The sequence below is a fragment of the Budorcas taxicolor genome, chromosome 23 (assembly GCF_023091745.1).
Source record: "Budorcas taxicolor isolate Tak-1 chromosome 23, Takin1.1, whole genome shotgun sequence".
Lineage (NCBI taxonomy): Eukaryota > Metazoa > Chordata > Mammalia > Artiodactyla > Bovidae > Budorcas > Budorcas taxicolor.
Window position 1 is genome coordinate 50127326 of NC_068932.1, and position 20157 is coordinate 50147482.

Sequence of the window (20157 nt, forward strand, 5' to 3'; positions counted from 1 at the left end):
ACCTTGTACACATATCTGGAGCACTTCATATGCCCACACATCCCAGACTCTCAATCACAGCTTTGTAATTTTTAAAAGGAGGCAAACTCCACAGGAAAGAGAAGCATGTAAATACGTACCAATGCTTATGAAGTCATTATTATCTGTATGTAAAAAGGATGTGCATTGGAAAGGGAAAAATGGCTCAATGAATGTTTTAAGTAATCCATGTACCAAACTGCATTTCGAAACTGCATGTTCCCCAAAGCACACACTGAGTTGAAATGCCAAGTCTTCTCTTCAGATACCATTGTTTTTGTTCATGTATCATAGGCACCTTCTGTTCATCTGCTTACAAAATCCAGCATTTCAGGGTTTGGGCTTTTGAAAAAAAAGAGAGAGAGAGAGAAGAGAAAAGAAAGAAAGAGAAGAAAGAGACAAATCTGAGTGTTTGTCACTAATTCCTGCCAATCCACTGAGCATCTGAAGAATTCAAGTATTTTAAAATAATATGCATTTTCTAAATACTAGAATGTACCTTTTATTTAAAACCAGTGGACTGGGTTGAATTGAATATTTGGGCTTACTATTTAGCTCTTCAAATAGAGGAAGTGTCACGAAGAGGTTGAAACACAGAAATGTTTACTGTGTAATTGAGATGTGTGAGGCCTAACAGTTATCACCATACACAGTGTGCACAGTATCCAGAAACACACATGTGCTTTCGTTTGTCCAAACCAGAATTCATGTCCACAATATCCGGAAACGCACACACGTGCTTTCGTTTGTCCAAACCAGAATCCATGTCCACAATATCCACCAGAAACACACGTGCTTTCGTTTGTCCAAACCAGAATCCATGTCCACAATATCCACCAGAAACACACGTGCTTTCGTTTGTCCAAACCAGAATCCATGTCCACAATATCCACCAGAAACACACGTGCTTTCATTTGTCCAAACCAGAATCCATGTAAACTGCAGCTTCCTTGTTGACACAGTGTGTGTACCTCGTTCCCATGGTCTCAAGCTCCAGTTGCTGAAGGACCATGGCTTTTCCTTAAAGTGCTCAGCCCTCGAGGAACCTGTAGCCTTCAGGACACCCTGAGTGCCTTACGCGGCTGTGAACACCAGTGCCGGCAGTCAGGAAGGAAGGCGTGCCGGGAGTGGGTTTGGAGGTGTTGGACATTAATCTACACTGACCATCACTGCGTCACTGACCTTAAGATGGACTGTATGTTTTAACACAGTAATGGATTTATGTTCAGGCTCAGGAAAATCAAGCTGTACATATAGGTATCAAATCGTATATTTGTTTACTATGTATTTTTTAAAAGCTTTATTGTAAATTTATGCAAACACGAATGAGGACTTGTTTTCTCATGGCGATGCGCCAGGCGGTGTTTGTGTTCCCTGAAGCAATTCCTTAATAACCACACTCTAAACACGTGATACTCTGTTCAGTGCTAAACAGTATCCAGAGGCCTAAAATAGGTTTGTATGGTGATCAGCTACAGAATTTTACACATATTTTTGTATTGTGATTCCTATGATATATACCAGAGAATTTTTACTTATTTGTAAATTATTGTACAGTTTTTAATAAAGATTGTTTTAAATCTTAGAATATCGAAGTCCTCCATATCACAAAGTATTAAAGTCTGGACTTAGCGGCTGCAGTAGCCACTTCTGTGTTCAGCGTCCTCTCTCTGAATGCTCGTGCGTCTGCCCACACCAGAAAGGAGAGCTGTGCCTTCTGCGCATTGGGAAGGGAGATCCAGGCGTGTCACGTACAGCCTCGCCCTAAGTCATGGTTGGGGGGGGGCGCTCATCTGGAGGACAGGCTCTGAGGTCACCTGAGGTCAGCCACAGGGGAGGCCTGCTCCTCGGCTGTTTGTCAAATGAGAAGCAAGGGAGAAGTCAAGTCCCTGAGAACGGTGAATTTCTGCGAGTAAATAAGAACATGTTTCAGTAGCAGTGACCCCACACAGGTGAGCACAGGCTGTTGGATCTCTTTGGAAAGTGGGAACCCGAGGTGGGGCTGGGACGAGGGGCAGGAAGTGTTGACTGGACTCTGCAGGGCTCTTATGCCTCCTGCTGTCCCAGCTTATGCTTTGAAATTCCAGCTGCGGCTGTTCTAACAGAAGCAAAGGCTGGGGTGTCTTTTCCTTAGAAACCAGTCCCCCGTGGGGCTTGATGGAGTGAGAGCACTGTCCCGGGAGGCTGGGCGGGCTGGGCGTCCTCCTGCCAGGCCCCACCCAAACTCGGAACTTGCTTTTTAAAACATAAGTGTTTACCTCTTTGGCTGCGTTGTGTTGCGGCACAGGGGCCTGGTTGCTCTGCAGCACATGGGGTCTCAGCTCCCCTACCAGGGACGGAACCGTGTCCCCCGCCTTGCAAGGCAGATTCGCAACCACCGGAGCACCAGAGAAATGCCCGGAGTCTGTTTTTACGGGCAGTCAGGATCAGCTTCCGTCGTGGCATCATCCCCACCTCCCCCGCACCCCACCACCACCCCTGCTCTGCCCTTTCAACTCGCCAAACGTTTGAGTCAGAGCCTCCTTGCCTGACTTGGGATCGTCCACAGGGCCTGGAAATGTAGCTGAAGTTTCGAAAAACTGTTTTTTTTATTTCCCGTGCCTCTTCTCCTTCGGTCCTTCTGCAGGTTGAAAGGGAGGTCAGAACCCCGTTGCGAAGCGGCTTTGCTTGGGCAGAAAGCGCGCCCTCAGCCCAGACCCGGCGCTTTCAGCACCCGCCGCGTGGACAGCACCGGCTCCGCGGGGGCGCCCGGCAAGGCTTGGGGCTGGGGGTCGGGGGTGGAGGGCGAGCAGGGGGGGAAGGCGCGAGGGGAGCGCCGGGCCCGGGTCCGCCCCGTCTATGCGCAGCGCTCAGGCCCCGCCACTAGAGGCTCCGGGACCGGCCCGCCCCTCGCCCGCTCCCGCAATGGCAGTGGTGCGGCCACAGGAGCCCACAGGGGCTCTGCCCGCCTGCATGGGGGCGCCGGACACGGGCAGCCCCCGGGCCCGCCCCAGGCTCGGCGGAGTCTTGCTTTGCGTGGAGGACGCCTTTGAGAACAAGACCCTGTCGCTGGACGCGCTGGGAGGCAGCCACCGGGGTCCGAGAGGCGGAGGGCCCTACAGCGGGCCAAGCGGCTACCCGGGGAGTCCCAGCGAGCCAGGTGGAGACGGCCTGGGGGCCGCGGCGAGTCTCCAAGAGGGGCCCAGCGCGGCCCAGGCCCACGGCCCACAGCAGGTAGTGGCCGCGGTGCGGGGGCTGCAGGCGGCGGGGCCGGTGAGCAGGGGACGCGGGCTCTGCCCTTGAGGCGCAGCGCATTTACCCCAGAGGCCACCCCGGGCGCCATCCAGGGGCCCGTCCTCTTCGGAGAGGCTCCAGCCCCACCCTGGGGACGGGAGCGCTGGCCGCGGGGCCTCTTCCTCCCGACGGCCGAGCTAAGCCTGGACCTCCCCATCCTCCGCCCCCTCCCCAGCCCGCACCCCCGAGGTCGGGGCTCCCCTGCTCTGCTTGTCCTGGGTTCGCACAGCTCTTTCTCTGTGTCTCCTGGTCTCTTTCTGTCCCCTCTGTGTCCCTGCAGCCCCCTTCCTGTCCTCAAGTCTCGCGGGGCTGGCCCTGGACAGTCCGGCCCCAGGGTCTGGCGCTCCCAGCCCCGCCCTGGCAAATCCTCGAAGGAGCCGACCTTTGGCCCGAAACATCTTTCAGGACGGAGTCCAGCTCCCTGAGATCCTCAGCCTGGACTTGGGACTAGACGCGGTCCCCGCGGCCCTGGGCGCCCTGGGTCATCAGGGGGCTGGTGGCGGGCCTCCGGCTGGCCAGGGGCGAGGCGGGGCCTGGCAGCTCATTACCGGACCCCTCTCCCTGTCCACCCCGGGCGGGGGCGTGGCGGGGAACTTGGCCCACACACTGGCCAGGACCGGTGGCAACCGTCTTTCCACCCCCACTCCACTCCGCCTGCAAGAGTTCGCCTGCCGCCTCCGCCGGGGCTGGTCAGCGGCCTCAGCGCGGGCCTAGCGGGAGTCGGCGGCAGCCTCTCGGGGCCGGGGCGGGGCGGGGCTTGAGAACCCGGGAGCAGCTGCGGGCCGGGGGCGGGGCCGGGGGCGGGGCCGAGGGCGGGGCCGGCAACCACGCTGCGCGGCCCGGCGCGCTCGCACTTGGACGCCCGCCGCCCCCGCGTGCACACCCGGGCTCCGCGGGCTCCCCCGCGAGGCCTAGCTGGTGCATCCCCCGCCGGGGACCCCCAGGCCCGTCCCGCCCCGCCCCGCCCGAGCCAGCGGAGACGGCGGCGCCGGCGGGAGAAGCAGAATGTCCTTCCAGGGCAAGAAGAGCACCCCCCGGATCACGGTGAGCCCCTCTGCCCGCTCCCGGCCAGCCCGGCGCCTCCCGCCCCCGCTCCGGGCGGGGCCTGGCCTCCGGGCCCCGGGAGGACCTTCCGGGCCCCGCGCCGGGTCCCCTTCCCTCGGCGTCCGAGCCCCCCCGCCCCCGCCCCCGCCTCACCTTGCGCCCGGTCCCGGCGCTGCCACCTCCTGCGCAGCTGCTTCCCGCGCAGCCGGGGGGCCCGCGAGCACCGCGCTGGACACCCTCAGGGAGCCGGCTCCGCTGAGACCCCCTCTGCGCCCGGGGAGGGCTCGGGCCTGGGGATGGGTGGGGGCGGGGAGACCCGCTTCCTAAAGCGCAGATGCGCCTCCCCCCCGCAACCCCGCGGGGCCTCTCTCGAAGCTCCGCTCGGAGTTGGCGGGCAGCGCGGCCCTTTGTTGACAAGGCTGGTCCAGCCGCCGGCCTCGGGTGCAGAGATGCCGTTCCCGCGCAGCCCGCCCCTCGGCCGCCCCCTGTGCCGCCCCCGCCGCACCGGGAGCTCTTTGTCCCAGACAAAGCAGCTGAGGCCGGCGCTCAGCCCCAGTCCCGGGAGCCCCCGGAGCCCCTGGCCGCCTGGAGCCCTGCTTGGAGCTGGAGTTTGGAGGCCCCCGGCCCCGGGTGGTAGTAGGGAGAGTGCTCCCTCGTCACTGAGCGAGCACCCAGGCAGCTCGGCTCCCTGGAGAAGACCCTCTAACACCACACGCCCCAGGTTGGGGAAGTCCGACTGTCCACCCAGGGCTGCCAGGAAACAAAGCCGCCCCTCCAGGCAGCCGGGAGCCCAGCGCAGGGAGGGAGAGGGGGAGGGCGAGAGGGAGGGAAGTGCCTGGGGGCCCGGGGGCAGCCTGCCCCTGGGAGCCTGTGGATTGAGCCCTAGCTCTGCGCTTGGCTTCAGGGGAGGGTGCGGTGGGGTTGCCAGTTCACATCCTGAGACACTCAGGGAGGAAGGAGGGGGTCCTGCCTCAGGACTGGCCCAGATTCTGACCTGGTGCAGGAAGCCCACCGGGGCTGGACAGGGTGCGGAGGGTGGCGCCGCCTCTGGGAGGGTCAGAGGCCAGATGGCCAGGTCAGGAGACTGTCAGCCCGGTCCTGAGGGCTTGCTGCATTCCCCTCTTGGCTCCAAACCTGGGAAGGTGCCCAAGTCTGAAAACTGGGGGTTGAGTGGGGACTCAGATCACCGTCTTCCTGCCCAAAGCCTTCCCCTTCCTCTGCTTGGGCGTGTTTGAGTGGAGTGGGGACCCTGCAGGAGGAGGTAGCCAGGCTCTGCCGCTGGCTCGGGAGCTGGGTGAGGTGGGTCCTTGCAATATGACCGGTCAGGGCCAGGCCTGGGGCCCAGGGGGCTGGGCAGTGAGCCCCTGAGGACCCAGCAGGGAGAGGCCCTGGCAGCTGGGGCCGGTCCACGGCGTAGACCAGAGCTGGCGGCGGGGCACCCAGTAGGTATTCTCAGCTGTGAGGCCCTCACTGTTTCTGGTGCTGCTCCCCAGTCCAGCAGGAGAGCCATCTAGGTGACTCGGGGAGGAACGGGTGCGGCAGTTCCAGTAAAGTTGAGCTATGGGCGTTGAAATGTGAATTTCATATAATTTTTATGAGTCTCAATATAGTCCTCTTATGATGTCTTTCAGCCAACATGAGATGCATAGGGCTGGGCAGACTGTACAGCTGGGGATCACGTCTGGCCTGTGGCTTGTCAGCCACCCTTCTGTAGACTGTGGGGCGGAGGTTCTACTTTGAGTCAATAGAAATCTGAGAATTCATCCCAAACTGTTAGAGGTTAATAAGAATAGAGTGATGCGCTCTGGCTCATAAGCCGTGAATTATTTATCCCCTCAGCAGCCTGAGAGAGCTGCTAAGTGCCCTGCACACTTCCGTCCTGGCTTCAGGCTGACGCTGGATTTAGAACCAGAGCTCCCAGCTAGAGTCCCAGCCTGGCCTCTGGGTGGGCACCCAGGAGCCCCAGGCCGGGGCCAGACCCCCGTGAAAGAGCTGTGGTTCCGGCTGCCCGAGCTCCAGGGAGTGTGAGGCTCAAGTTCGTGGGGCAGGTGCCGCAGGGCTGGGTCCTCACCCGTCATCCTGCTCTCAGCCACTGCCTTCCTTTCTGTGTTTCTCGCCATTTTGCTCCACTGAGGCCTGGCCGTCACCCCGCACCCTCCACAGCCCGTGACCAGCCCTCCATCTCCCCTCCGTCCCAACCGTCAGAAGTGGACCGATCGCGGCCTAGCTCCGTGCCGTGGGGTGCCCCTAACAGCCGCACTTCCTGACAATGTTCACCTCCTTGGGGCGACCAGAGCCGCGAGCACCCCAGTGTCTTCCTGGCCTGCACCCCCATAGCCACTATGTCATCAGCTCCTGCCCCCTGACTCTCAGCCTCTCTGGAGTCCCTCTCTTATCCACCCCATAATCCCAGCCAGGGGCCCCCCGCATCTCATCCAGACACACGGACACCACTGCAACCATGACCTGTGTCTGTCCTTGAACATGAGGACCACTTTCTACCCAGGCCACTGTGATCTCTCTGTAGGCACTTAGACACAGCTTTAGGCGCCAGTGGTGGCCCGCTGACCCCCCAGGCCCAGCACGTCCCACCCTAGCCTGCCACCCCCCATCCTGTATCAGCCAGGCTCTTCTCTGCCCTGGGCCTTTTCGCAGGCTGCTCGCTGGCCTTGGGCCTGAGTCACGGCCATATCAGCTCCTCAAAGCGGCCCTTCTCGGTTCCTGCAGCAGCCTGACAGGTCCCTCTGTGTGCTTACGAGTGTCACCGCCTGTGACGGCTGCGTGTGTGACATCTGTCTCCACTCACTGGGATGCGGCCCTCCCACGGGAAGGCCCTGCCTGCCGAGGCCTGCTCTAACCCCCGCCTCCCGGCACCGTCACAGGCCGCAGAGATTCTGAAAGGAGCTTGGCCCGGCTCTCAGCTGGAGCCACCTCTGCGGGTGGACAGGGAGGCCCGGCCTTCCAGGCCCACAGGGTCAAGCGAGACGTGGCCCGCCTCCCCCTCGGCATGGGCTTTAGAAATTGGGCAACGCACGTGCCGGCGTGCCCGTGGTCAAATGCGCGGCTACGCGATGGCTTGGCCATGGTGACATGGGAAGCTGGCTGGCCGTTTGCCTCATGTCTTCGGTGAGGCCAGACCGCCTGACTGTGGGTGTGGGTCACGTGCAGGGACTGTGGGCAGCCGCCTCCGAGGGCCACTGCCACGGGGTGGGGTGGCCACCCTGCAGGCTCTGTGCTGGTCTCACACGCACAGACTGTGTCCAAAGGACACATACAGACACGTGTTCCATCGTGACTTCAGAGGGAAGCTGGTGCTCAGCGTTCCGCTGGGTCACTCGCTTTGGAGCAAGCTTGCCCCTGTTTATTTGTTTGTTTCGGACAGAGTGACCGCCTCCTGATCAGAGGGGGGAAGATCGTGAATGATGACCAGTCCTTTCACGCTGACCTGTATGTGGAGGATGGCCTGATAAAGTGAGTTTCTGCCTCTTCGCGGTCACCTGTGTACACCTTGCTCACACGCTGCCCGGAAGCTTGCTTCTGGGTGAGATCTGCGTGTTTCTTTCTCTCCCACAACCTCGTTCCCTGGAAACAACTCCAGCCCCTCTCGTGCCTTCAGGGAGGCCTTGGAGAGCAGGACGAGGCTTCCCATTTGTCTGTTATCACAGCTTCAGTACCTGTGGGCTCACAGTAGGTGCTTAATAAATGCTTATTGACAACACCTTTTCGTTTCTCTGCTCATGTCTGTGAGGCAGCTCCAGCCTCTGGTCAGCAAGGCACCTGGACACCTCAGTGACCAGCTCAGGGTGGGGTCCTCCGTGCTGGCTGTCCGGAGCCCCTGGGGCTGGCTTGTTCCCCAGCAGCGTCAGGGGCGGGTCCAGTTAGGCCTTGGCTGTATCGCCCTTCGCTTCCAGGACGGGAGCCCAAGGGCAGGCATCCCAGCTCCGTAGCCTTGCCAGGGGCCCCATTCACATTCGCTCAGGGGTCTTCCTAACCAACAGATCTCTGTTGCTTTCAGGCAAATTGGAGAAAACCTCATTGTCCCTGGGGGCATCAGAACTATTGATGCCCATGGCCTGCTGGTCCTGCCAGGTGGAGTCGACGTCCACACACGGCTGCTGATGCCCGTCCTGGGCATGACCCCCGCCGACGACTTCTGTCAGGGGACCAAGGCCGCCCTGGCGGGGGGCACAACCATGATATGTGAGTGTCGTCCATGGGGGCGGGGGGTGGTCTGTCCCAACTCTGGGCCTCTGGCGGGTTTGCGTATCACAGCAAGCACTTTCCCTGGTGGAGTTTTCTCAGGCTGTTCCTCTTTCTTTTTTTTTTTAAATGTAATTTATTTATTTATTTTTTGAAGGATAATTGCTTTACAGAATTTTGCTGTTTTCTGTCAAACCTCTACATGAACAGGCCGCAGCTCCTCTCTACTGCACTCACTCTGAGAGGTGCTGAGTGGCTGTGCCCGGCCCCGTTCCTCAGCCTGAGTGTGCCGCTTCGGCCAGCGCTGAGTGCTCCTGGGGTTTCCACGGGAATGTGCCCATAGCTGATTATTTCCTGGGAAGCCAGCAGCTGGCCAAGGTCCTGGTTTGGAAAACCCAAGTGCCTTGGACAAGTTCATTGCCTGAAATGTCAGACACATTTGCTCCTGAACCTCACTATTTCTGAGGCTTGGTTTGCAGAAACTTGTGTCCAGAAGAGCTAAAGATGGTGGAGGCGGTGTTTTACAGAAAGGATGACAAAAATACTGTTATCCGATCAACAACCCCCAGAGGCCCCATACAGGCGCAAGCACCGTTCTGATGTGCCTCAGCTCCGTGCGTGGCAGAGAAGCCCAGTCCACAGCTTGTGAGGGTTTCACTTCCCACCATGAACTTGCTTGTGGTCAGTTCAGGAGCCCAGACAGGAAGCCAGCGTTTAGCCCCTCTCCTTCCCTGACACCCATCAGCTCCACAGCACTGAGGGCAGGGGCCTCCGCTTGGGCTGGACCTGGTCCAACCCCGGCTGCACCGCGGCCTGGCGGTGACCTCAGGCAGCTCATGGTTAAACGTCATGCTTCCCTGCACAGTCGGGCTGGAGGCAGGGGGTGGGAGGGTGGAGTGAGAGGGGCACCTTGGTTGCCAGGCTGCATGTGAGCACACGGCAGCTGCTGCCACTGCCTCCCGGGAAGGGCTGCACCGGGTACTCGGGCCAACTTCACAGGCCCCAGCCCGGTGTGGCTTAGTGAGCTACAAAGTGGCCAAACCCAGCAGTGGGCCGCCCCCGGGTCTGACGAGGGAGCGCTCTTGTTTCAGGCCCTTGGTCCTGCTGGCCACAGGGGGCCCGAGCCGAGTGGGATGCCCTCCTGGCTGCATCTCCTGCTGGTGCTGAGGCGTCCGACAGGCTGTGAGGATGGAGGTGCTGCAGGCATGGGCTGGCCTCCGCGGGGCTGCAGCCTTGAGCGCCTGCAGGACGGCGTCCTGGGCGTGTGACGGAACCCTCGTGAGGGGTGTGCAGGGAGGCATGACGTCTACCTGTAAACCCCGGGTGGGCGTGCCTTCCCACTGGCTGCCCCTCCCAGCTCTTTCCCCGCGCCTGGCAGAGATTGTGCGTGGGGTGTGGGCCGTGGCCGCGGGGCTGCTGGCGGGGCTGCTGGCGGGGCCAGGGGGACAGTGCAGTGTCCCTGTGCTTGCCCTGGTTCTCCAGGGTGGGAGGGGACCCTCCACGGTGTGCGTGGTCGGGGAGGTGCGAGGGAAGCCAGCCCCACTCGCTGCTGTGGGCAGGCTCACAGGTTCAGCACTGTGGACAGCACGCCACCCCACCCCGCCTGCCAGGCGCACCTCACTCGGGCCAGGCTCTTCAGGGGGCGTCTGCTGGGGAACGAGGTCCTCTCTGCTCAGGGAGAGGCTGGGGACAAGGGGCAGGACGGACGGGCAGTTCCCAGCAGCCCCAGCCCCACATAAGGCTCGAGGTCTCTCCTCTGCTTTTCTCAAACACGCCTCCTGGTCTCCTGGGAGCGTGAAGCCACTGTCCCTTGGAGACCCATGCGGTTCCGGCGGCCAGAGTGGGGGACTCAGCTGAGCACGCTGTCCCCGCAGTGGATCACGTGTTCCCCGAGGCGGGGGTGAGCCTGCTGGCGGCCTACGAGCAGTGGCGGGAGCGAGCGGACGGCGGGGCCTGCTGTGACTACTCCCTGCACGTGGACATCCCCCGCTGGCATGAGAGCACCAGGGAGGAGCTGGAGGCCCTGGTCAGGGACAAGGGTGAGCAGCAGGCCGGCCGGGCGGAGGGGCGGCTGCGGGGCCTGCGCTTCTGGGGTCGGGTGGACGCTGCATCTGTCCGACTCCAGGGCAGGTGGCCGGGCGTGGGGTAAGTTGGACAAGAGCCGTTCGAAGGTCTGCTGGGCCGAGAGGTCAAGCTGTGCCCGCACCTGCGGGTCAAATCCCGGGGCTGACTCTTCACAAGCGGACACAGGGTCACAGCTGTCAGCACGGTCCCCTTGTGTCTTGGGCCTGGAGGAAGGAAAAGCATGATAAGCCTTCTTAGCCCTGAAGACCCTCTAGAAGGAGGTGCCTTAAAGCCCACTGTCCTCTATTGTTGCCTCAGCAGAAACAGGACGGCTTATAATCAGGCTTAAATGTTCTTTTAAATCAGAAGTCTTGAAGCTAAGACCACATCAAAGTTTATAGTGGATTTGCAGGAAAGTCAGGTGGACATTGTAACTGACCTCTGGTGATCAGCGGTGAGTGTGGTCTCAGCTCACAGCCGGGAGTGGAAGGGTCGGGTCAGAGGGGCCGGCAGGGATGGGACCTGGGAAGGGGGTGCAGGCGTCAGAGTCCGGGCCAGGCCGGGAGGCTACTGGTCTCCCAGCCTGGGAAGCGGTGCGCCTGCTCCACTGCACATGTGACGGGGGCAGGGAGGTTCCCTCCAGAGTGATGGACATCAGGCCCATGACCTTTGGCACGTAGGAGCCCTCACCCGGGGGCAGGCGGGGGCCTCAACCAGGGAGCAGCTCTGCCTCCTGGGTCCTTCCCGATCTGGCCTGGGGGCCTGCAGCCTGGCGGCTCAGAGCAGAGGTGCAGACCCAGAACCTGCAGCCATCACCCCACCCCTGAGCTGCCGGGCAGGGGGCAGTGATGGGGGGCCGCTAGTGAGGGGGAGTGATGGGGCAGGGGGTTAGGGGCAGTGGGGGTTAGTGATGGGGTGGGGGGGTGTTAGGGGCAGTGAGGGTTAGTGATGGGGTGGAGGGGTGTTAGAGGCAGTGGGGGGTGAGTGGTGGATTGAGGGTGAGGTGTTAGGGGCAGTGGGGGTTAGTGATGGGGTGGAGAGGTGTTAGGGGTCATGGGGGTGAGTGATGGGGTGCAGGTGGGCTGTTAGGGGCCGTGGGGGGTTAGTGATGGGGTGGGTTGTTAGGGGCCGTGGAGGTGAGTGATGGATGGGGTGGGATGTTAGGGGCTGTGGGGGTGAGTGATGGATAGGGCCGGGTGTTATGGGCAGTGAGGATTAGTGATGGCGTGGTGGGGTGTTAGGGGCCGTGGGGGTTAGTGATGGATGAGGGTGGGTGTTAGGGGCCGTGGGGGTGAGTGATGGATGCGGTGGGGTATTAGGGGCTGTTGGAGGGTAGTGATAGTGGGTTTGGGGTGCATTAGTGAAGGGTGTGTGGGTTCTCACCTGCTTTGCTGCTAGGGAACAGTTGGTTCCTGACCTCAGATTCGAGGAGCTGGATGGGCTTGGATGTCTCCGCCCCAGTCTAGGCTGGTCTGGAGTATGTGGGGCTGATGCCAAAGGTCTGCCAGGCCAGCTGGTGAGGCCCTTGGGAGAGGCCACCCTCACCTGGCACCCCAAGTGCCAGGGAGGTTCCTGGCATCTGACCTCTCCTGCTTCCCCCCAGGTGTGAACTCCTTCCTGGTCTTCATGGCGTACAAGGACAAGCACCAGTGCACAGACGGCCAGGTAGAGCCCAGAGCCAGGGTCGGGGTGGGCAGGCAGGCTCCGCGGGCGCTGGGGGCGGGGCTTCTGCCCCACGTGGTGCTGCAGGGGGTGGGGCAGGCTCAGCGGGTGCTGGGGGGCGTGGCCTCAGCCCCACGTGGTCCGCCTGCGTCTCCCCAGATGTATGAGATCTTCAGTGTCATCCGGGACCTGGGGGCCGTGGCCCAAGTGCATGCGGAGAACGGGGACATCGTGGACGAGGTGGGGTTGGTGGGGTGACCCTGACTGGCCTTGCAAGCGCAGAGCCATAGACCCCGGGGGAGGGGGCCTGTAACCTGGCCCGGGTGATAGCTAGCCCAGGGCAAAGGTCAGGCAGGAGGGTGCTGGGAGCCTGCGGGCTCTTGGCCACAGCAGGCTTTCCCTCATCCTCACGTGTCTGACCTTAAATTCTCCAAAACCGAGGTGTTGCTTCCTGGGGTGGGAGGGGGCGCAGAGGCGGGTTCCCGTGCTCTCTGGCCCAAGACTGGGCCCTATAGCGCTGTCCCTTCTGCCCATGGGCGCACCTGTGGAGTCCCTGGCCTGGTCCTCTGTCGAGGCTGCTGCCTGGGGAGGCCCTGGCCCTTCTGCCCACGCCCCACCTTCCCCGCAAGCCCAGGCCTCTGCCCCCACTGTTGCCCACCAGCCTCAGTGCCCACAGGGGCCGGGCAGTGGAAGGGGGCACAGAGGAGCTTCCTGGCCACCTGGGAGTCTGGGGGGGGCGGGTCACACACAGCCCCCGCCCTGATGTTCCAGACCCGCAGAGAAGCTTCCTGGGACCCACTGGCCTCTCCGGCTCCCAAGCTCACCAGAGGCGGGGACACTCAGGAGGGGCGTGTGGGGTTCCGGGCAGTGCGTGCTGTGTGTCTCCAGGTCAGGGGGTGGGCTCTGGGCCAGGAGGAGGCACATCCCTAGTGCAGGAGGGTGGGAGGTGTGTGCTGGGGGAGGGGCTTGTTCCGATCCCCTCCTCCCCGCCCGTTCTCCACCCCGAGTTCCTCCACACCAGCGGTGCTGTGCTCATACCTGGGGGTGAACCAGCCTGAGACGGCCCACCCCTGGCTGTGCAGAGCCCCCAAGCCCGCCCCATGCGTGCACACCCCAGCCGTGAATGCCCCCGTGCCTGCACACCCCTTGCACACACCCACCGGGGAAGCAGCAGTAGGGGGGCCGGGGGGCCTTGTCCTTCTCACTGAGGAGGCCTGAGACCCTGGGCGCATCCAGCCCTCCGCAGCCCTGGGGCTCCCGCATCCGTAATTCGGGGAGCTGGAGTCACCCCCTTCAGAGTGCAACCCCTCTACTCCCCCCTGGAGGTCCCCGCTGCGGAGAGCTGGGGTCACAGGGGCCCAGGGGGCCTGTCCTCCCCGAGCACCCCCACCCCACGCCTGGCCATGGGGCAGAGTGTGCCTCCAGGTTGGGGCCAGGAGGTAGGTGATTCTGGGGTCTCAGGATCAGGCGTTCTGGGCCGTGGACGCACCCCGCAAGGGCCTCAGGGCCCTGCACTGCTCCCAGGCTGAAACAAGCTGTGTGTTCAGGAGCAGAAGCGGCTGCTGGAACTCGGTATCACCGGCCCCGAGGGCCACGTGCTCAGCCACCCCGAGGAGGTAGGTGTGAGCCTGTGGGGTGCCCCGATGGGCCTTCATCAGGGGTAGGCTGGGCCCCCATCTGGGCAGGACTGTGACCCCACTGTCCTCGCCTGGGGGCGAGTCAGGGCTCCCAGCCCCCTGCCTGTGGGCCACGCTGAGGCCTGCACGCGAGCCTCAGAGGGTAGGTGGTCTGCTCCGGCATGGCGCGGGCCAGCACAGATTTGGGGCTGGAGCCCCAGGCTGGGGTCCTGGCCCATGGGTACTCCTCTGGGCTGGGCATCATGGGTGGCCCGGGGCATCGCGGGCTCACTGCGGTCAGGAGCCCCAGCCTCGCGCAGCCTGAGCAGCCTGTCTGCAGGTGGAGGCTGAGGCCGTGTACCGTGCCGTCACCATCGCCAGGCAGGCCAGCTGCCCCCTGTATGTCACCAAGGTCATGAGCAAGGCCGCGGCCGACGTGATCGCCCGGGCCAAGCAGCGAGGTGGGTGCTGGCTGGTGCGGGGAGGGGCTTGGGGGTCCACAGCCCCCTGGAGTGGCACAGGGCGGCCCCATGGGGACTCAGGAAGCCTGCCGGCCTCCTCAGGGGGCTTCTCGTGTGAGGGGTGCGGGTGTGGCCTGTGGGGGCAGCCTGAGCCTCCCTAGTGTCCAGACAGCAGTGGGGCCTGGCAAGGGGCCTTGAATCACATGTGGGGCTAAGGGCCCTGTTTGCATAGAAGTGCGTGTCAGAGCCATACTGTGTGTGTCTCTGAGTGTGTGGGGTGTGTGTGTGTGTGTGGTGTGGTGTGTAACCTTGCACCTTCGGGTCATGTGAAGAGCCTCGCCCAGCTGGCCCCCGGGCCGAGCTGCTGCTCCCTGGACACCTCCCGGGTGGGGGCGGGCGTAGGTCTGGGGCCAGGCCACGGAGGAGGTAGGTCCGTGGCGGGCGGGGTGGCTGGTGTGTCTGTGCCCCGGAGGGGTGAGGCAGGGGCAGAGCGGCAGGAGAAGCGTAGGAGGCCCGGGCGGGCCAGGTGCCCCGGGTAGGGGAGCATTCCTCATAGTCAGAAAATTGAGGGGCAGCGTGGTGGGAGGCCTGGCCCAGCCCTTGGCGTCGGGGAGGCGGGTCCCGCGGCCGCGGTGCGGCTCACACCTCGCCACAGGGGTGGTGGTGTTCGGGGAGCCCATTACCGCCGGCCTGGGCGCGGACGGCTCGCACTGCTGGAGCAAGAACTGGGCCAAGGCTGCCGCCTTCGTCACGTCGCCCCCCATCAGCCCAGACCCCAGCACCGCGGACCACCTCGCCACCCTGCTGTCCAGGTAGAGAGCCCCTGGTCCTGCGGCCCCCCGCTGCGGGGCTCTTCCCCACCCTGCCGTCCAGGCAGGAGTCTCGGGACCCCTGTCCAGGGAGCCCGCGCCCACCTCCTGGCCCTACCCTGGAGGCGTACTCCGCCCCATGGCCAGGCGTGGGGTAGGGGTGCTCGGGGAGGACAGCCCCCTGGGCCCCTGTGACCCCGGCTCTCCGCAGCGGGGACCTCCAGGTGACTGGCAGCGCCCACTGCACCTTCACCACCGCCCAGAAGGCCGTCGGCAGGGACAACTTCACTCTCATCCCCGAGGGCACCAACGGCGTGGAGGAGCGCATGGCCGTGGTCTGGGAGAAGTGTGTGGTGGGTGAGACGAAGGGCCGCGGGGTCCCCCATGGAGGAGCTGGCAGGACCACAAAGGGAGGCCCCTGGATGAGCAAAGTCTCCGCATGGAGCAGAGCTTGGGGCAGGCAGGCTGCAGGCTGTCCCCCCGAGCCCGGTCACCCTGGGGTCCGCAGACATTCTGCCCTGGTCCCCCAGAGGAGACTCCATGTCGTCAGGCCCCGCCCTGGTCCTGATACACTGGCCTCGGGCACAGGGGGTCCCGACACCACAGCGTCTCCCCAGTAGGACTGAGGTTCCCCCAGATGTCTGTCTCACCTAGGGCCTCCGCACCTGCGCCCCCAGCCCTGGCCCTGAGCCCTCCCCCTGGGCCGAGGCCCTGACCCCAGGCTCCTGGCCACCGCCAGGGGCCAATCACGTCCTCTGGGGACAGATGTCATTGTGGAAACATCAGCATTCACTTGCCCACAAAGCGGGCGTGGAGACGGGCTCAGTGCCCGGGGAAGACCAGACCTGCAGGCCTGACTGAGGCACACTGCCAGCCTGGAGGGCAGCCGTGTCCACACGGGAGCCTGGAGACCAGACCCTGCCTGTTGCCGGGGAGGGGTGCCCCTGACCCTGCCTTCTGGCTTCTCAGGCCTCAGGGCAGATGGACGAGAATGAGTTCGTTGCGGTGACCAGTACGAACGCGGCCAAAATCTTCAACTTTTACCCGAGGAAGGGGCGGGTGGCCGTGGGCTCTGACGCCGACCTGGTCATATGGAACCCCCGGGCCACGAGAATCATCTCTGCCAAGAGCCACAGCCTGGTGAGAGAAGCCGGTCCCACATGGGGGCCAGCTCAGGGTCTGGGGGGATCCCTGCGGCCATCCTGGACATCCTGGGATGGGCAGGGCTGGCGGGGGCTGGGGACCCTGTCTGTGGGGAGAGCTCACCCACTCTGTGCCCTTGGGAGACATGCCCAAGAAGCCAGGGGTGCAGACACAGCTGCCCCCCCCCCGAAACCCGAACCCAGGCTGAGTGGACGCTTCCCGCCGGGGCCCTGGCCCTGGAGACTCTGAGCAGTGCTAAGGCCTCCTGAGGGCTCAGAGGGCCGCTGTCCCCCCAGAACGTGGAGTACAACATCTTTGAGGGCTTGGAGTGCCGAGGAGCCCCCAGCATGGTCATCAGTCAGGGCCGGGTTGTGCTGGAGGACGGGGCCCTGTGCGTCACCCCCGGGACCGGCCGCTTCATCCCGCGCAAGACCTTCCCTGACTTCGTCTACAAGAGGATAAAGGCCCGGAACCGGGTGAGCCTGAGCCGGGCGGGTGGGCGGGCGGGGCTCTCAGGCCTCGCAGTCAGCCTGCCCTTGGCCGCCCTGCTGTTGGAAAGGCATGGTGGCCTCACCGGTCCAGGCGGGTCCTCACCCGCGTTCGTGACCAGGCCGCCCACGTCACTGCAGAGTGTGGGCGTGAGGGCAAGGAAACCCCGAGTGGCCGCCCCTGGGGGCATGGCCACCAAGCCTAGCAGAGGTCGCCCAGCATTTCCCTGGAGCAGACCTGCCCTTCAGTGAATTCAGGAAGGAGAGCGGGACGCTCAGACGGCGTCCGTGAGCCCTCATCCCTCACTGGAGCTTGGTCAGCAGCCCGCTGCGTCTGGCAGGCGTGCAGGTGTTTGTCCAGGCCCTGCACACAACTGCAAGTGGTTCACGCGTGCACACGTGTGCACACAGGGCCAGCTGCACACGCATGCGTGGTCACTACACACACGGGTTGGCTTTACCGCAGCCCCGTTCCTACTTGGCTAGGATGACATCGTCTGAACTTGTATTTGGAGGGACAGCCCCCGGGCAGGGCTGGGACTGGCACTGGCTCCTCCCCAGGGCGGGAGTGGAGGCCACCCTGACCTGCCAGCACTCCTGTCTCAGGCTGCCCGCACCCCCGCTCCCCCAGACCTGCCCTGGGCATGCCGCCTGCCTCGGGGGAGGGAGGTGTGTGTCCACACACACGGGTGGACACCGGGGGTGGGGGGCCCTGCCCTCGAGCCTGGGGCCGGCTCAGTGTCCCTCACACCCAGCCCTTCGGCCCCCAGCTGGCGGAGATCCACGGCGTGCCCCGAGGCCTCTATGACGGGCCGGTCCACGAGGTGATGGCGCCCACCAAGCCGGGGGCCGCGGCCCAGGCCCGCGCGTCCTGCCCTGGGAAGATCTCTGTGCCCCCCTTCCGCAACCTGCACCAGTCGGGGTTCAGCCTGTCTGGTGAGTGGGGCCTGGGCTGCTGGGTCTCCTTGGCACCTGGGCCCCGAGGGCCGTGTCCAGCCCCCAGCCCTGGCATCTCACGTGAGGTGCACAAGGAACGGCGCTGGGGGTCTCAGGGGTTCACCTGTAGCTGCCAGCTCAAGCCTCTGCTTTCAGGGTCTGGGGTGTGGATTTGCAGGGAGGCGCTGAGCCAAGCTCTCCCTAGAGACAGAGCCAGGCCTCCCTGCCCCACTGGGGGCCGACCCAGCCCCTGACGTCCAGTCCCTGCCGGCCTCCGGGATCCAGCCTCGTCCTGAAGGCTGGGGCCAGCCCTCTCTCATCCCAGGGCCCGTGCAGGGCGAGACCCAGAGGAGGGACGCTGGGGCTGGCCTGGCCTGTGCCCCTCTACACAGGCTTCCTGGACAGCCAGCCTTGACCTGCAGGCTCCGGCCGCAGACACACCTGGCCTCACCAGCCTGCTCGTCTGAGGCCTCGGTGGGGGCGCACCTGCCCGAGGGAGCCGCCAGGGCGGGGAGCGTGGGGTCTGCAGCCCTGGCCCCTGGGGTGTGGCGTTGAGTCTGCCCGTCCCCCAGCGCGGCCTCCACCCCGCCCTCCCGCAGGCTCGCAGGCCGACGACCACATCGCGCGGCGCACGGCCCAGAAGATCATGGCGCCCCCTGGCGGCCGCTCCCACATCACGTCGCTGTCCTAGGTGCTGCCGCGGGCGGCCGGCCCCCTTCTTGTTCCCTTCCTTCCTTGAACCCACTCTGAAAGGTGCTTGGCCTTCCCTTCCCCTCCCCAGCACCTCTCCCCTTTGATTCCCACGGCCGATTACAGGGAGCCCCCGCGGGAGAGGCTGAATGGGTGAGGTCTCACTGCCAGGGCGGGCAGAGGGGCTGGGCATGCTGGCGGGGGCAGCTCAGGAGCCCCAAACCCGGGGGCCTCGGAAGACGGGGACCTCTGGAGACGCCCAGGACGGAAGGTGGAGGGCATGGTGCCCTCGTGTCCAACTCGGCTGCCGTCCCAGCCCCGCCCTAGCTGCTGTTACTTCAGGGGCCTGCAGGGATGCTGTGCGGGCAGCTGTACTTCTCAGACTTCCCAGGGACCAGACCCCCACGCCGTCCGTAGAGCCCTTCCTCCTCCAGGGGCCCCAGGGGCCCGGAGCTGAGTGCTTCCTTCTCCTACGACGTGTGTTCCCAGTAGTTGATTAGAGAAGCCATCCTATGTGCCGAGGGCACTGTAGTCAGGAACCTGCATGCCACCCGCAGCCCAGCGGCCCCAGTCCCGTGGAACCGCGTTGATTAAAGGCATCTGGACTGGAAGCCCCTGGCGTGTGGAGAGCCCCAACTTTTCTGCCCCTACGCCATCCCCCAGGGGCTCGTGTGTGGCACCCTCGAGAACACCCTGCGGCACCTGGTCCTGCCTCTAGACGGCTGGGAGGCCGGACCGCCAGACCACTGCAGGGCCGGCTGGGTCTGAGCTGTGGGCAGGGTCTCTGCCTCCCACAGGCCTGCAGGTCACAGACAGCCAGACACCCAGAAGGAGAGGGGCACTGGGAGGACCCCTACCCATGATCTAGTTGGTGGGCACAAGCTGCCCAGCAGGGTTTGGGGCAGTATAACGTGTGGGGAGCTCATGCTGCCCACTTAAGGCAGAGCATGCCGGGGTTCTGATCCAGCCCCGCGGATGGCGTTGCCCCCAGAACTTTCCAGAAGATGGAGCTGCTGGGCTGGCTTCCTGGTCTCAGCCTTGCTCCTAAAAACCCTGCCAGCTCCGTCCCCCAGGTGTGGGACGCTCTCCACCCTAAGAGCACCAGGAAGGGCGGGCAGCCCCCCTCACGTGGCCAGCCCCCCTGGGGCGCCCCAGCCTCCATGCTCAGGTGTGGGACGCTCTCCACCCTAAGAGCACCAGGAAGGGCGGGCAGCCCCGCTCATGTGGCCAGCCCCTCTGGGGGGCCCCGGCCTCCATGCCCAGGCTTGGCCCCACTTTGAACCCAGGGCTCTGGGCACTGTGCTGGACTGGGCAGCCCCCGGGAAGGTCTGCCCTGTGGTCCATCTGCTAAGGTTGATTTGGTCCCTGTGGCCTCAGTGCTGGATTCCTGGGCTGCACTGAGACCCACGTCCCCTTCCCCAGGGACAGACAAGGCGATCAGGGGGCCAGGCCACACCCGCAGGCCGGCCACTGACTCAGGACACAGGCACTCTGTCCCTTAGGGCCTCAAAACGCGCCTGAGATGTGCACACACACACACACAAAGCACGGCTTTTTTCCCGCACAACCCCAGGCCTCCCCACCCGGCTCCCGCCTCCAGCACCAGCAGGCCTCCACCCAGAGCCTCTGGAGGTTGGTACCACCACCGGGCATCCCACAGCACTGCCCGCCTCCAGACCCGGGCTCCACAGTGCCTTAGGGCCCCAGGTGGGCTCCCCACTCTGGGCGAGGGGGGCCCGTGAGCTGCTGCAAC

The 20157-nt window shown here is 63.9% G+C and overlaps 1 protein-coding gene across 1 annotated transcript; it reads left to right on the plus strand.

The window, feature by feature from the left end:
• Positions 1–4296: 4296 nt before the first annotated feature.
• On the plus strand, positions 4297–18453 carry DPYSL4 (dihydropyrimidinase like 4). The gene is made up of 14 exons (XM_052661085.1): positions 4297–4335; positions 7718–7806; positions 8351–8535; positions 10410–10574; positions 12203–12264; positions 12421–12501; positions 13809–13877; positions 14218–14338; positions 14994–15150; positions 15359–15500; positions 16117–16287; positions 16587–16766; positions 17549–17714; positions 18314–18453. The coding sequence occupies exons 1-14, from the start codon at positions 4297–4299 to the stop codon at positions 18403–18405; spliced, it is 1719 nt and encodes a 572-aa protein (XP_052517045.1). The 3' UTR covers positions 18406–18453.
• The last annotated feature ends 1704 nt before the right edge of the window (positions 18454–20157 follow it).

Bases quoted from the DNA above. Each gene is read 5' to 3' on its own strand.
- DPYSL4 (XM_052661085.1), top strand. From the start codon at position 4,297: ATGTCCTTCCAGGGCAAGAAGAGCACCCCCCGGATCACG. The intron at 15,151-15,358 runs GTAGAGAGCCCC...GGCTCTCCGCAG, and splicing joins CTCGCCACCCTGCTGTCCAG to CGGGGACCTCCAGGTGACTG. The intron at 15,501-16,116 runs GTGGGTGAGACG...CTGGCTTCTCAG, and splicing joins TGGTCTGGGAGAAGTGTGTG to GCCTCAGGGCAGATGGACGA.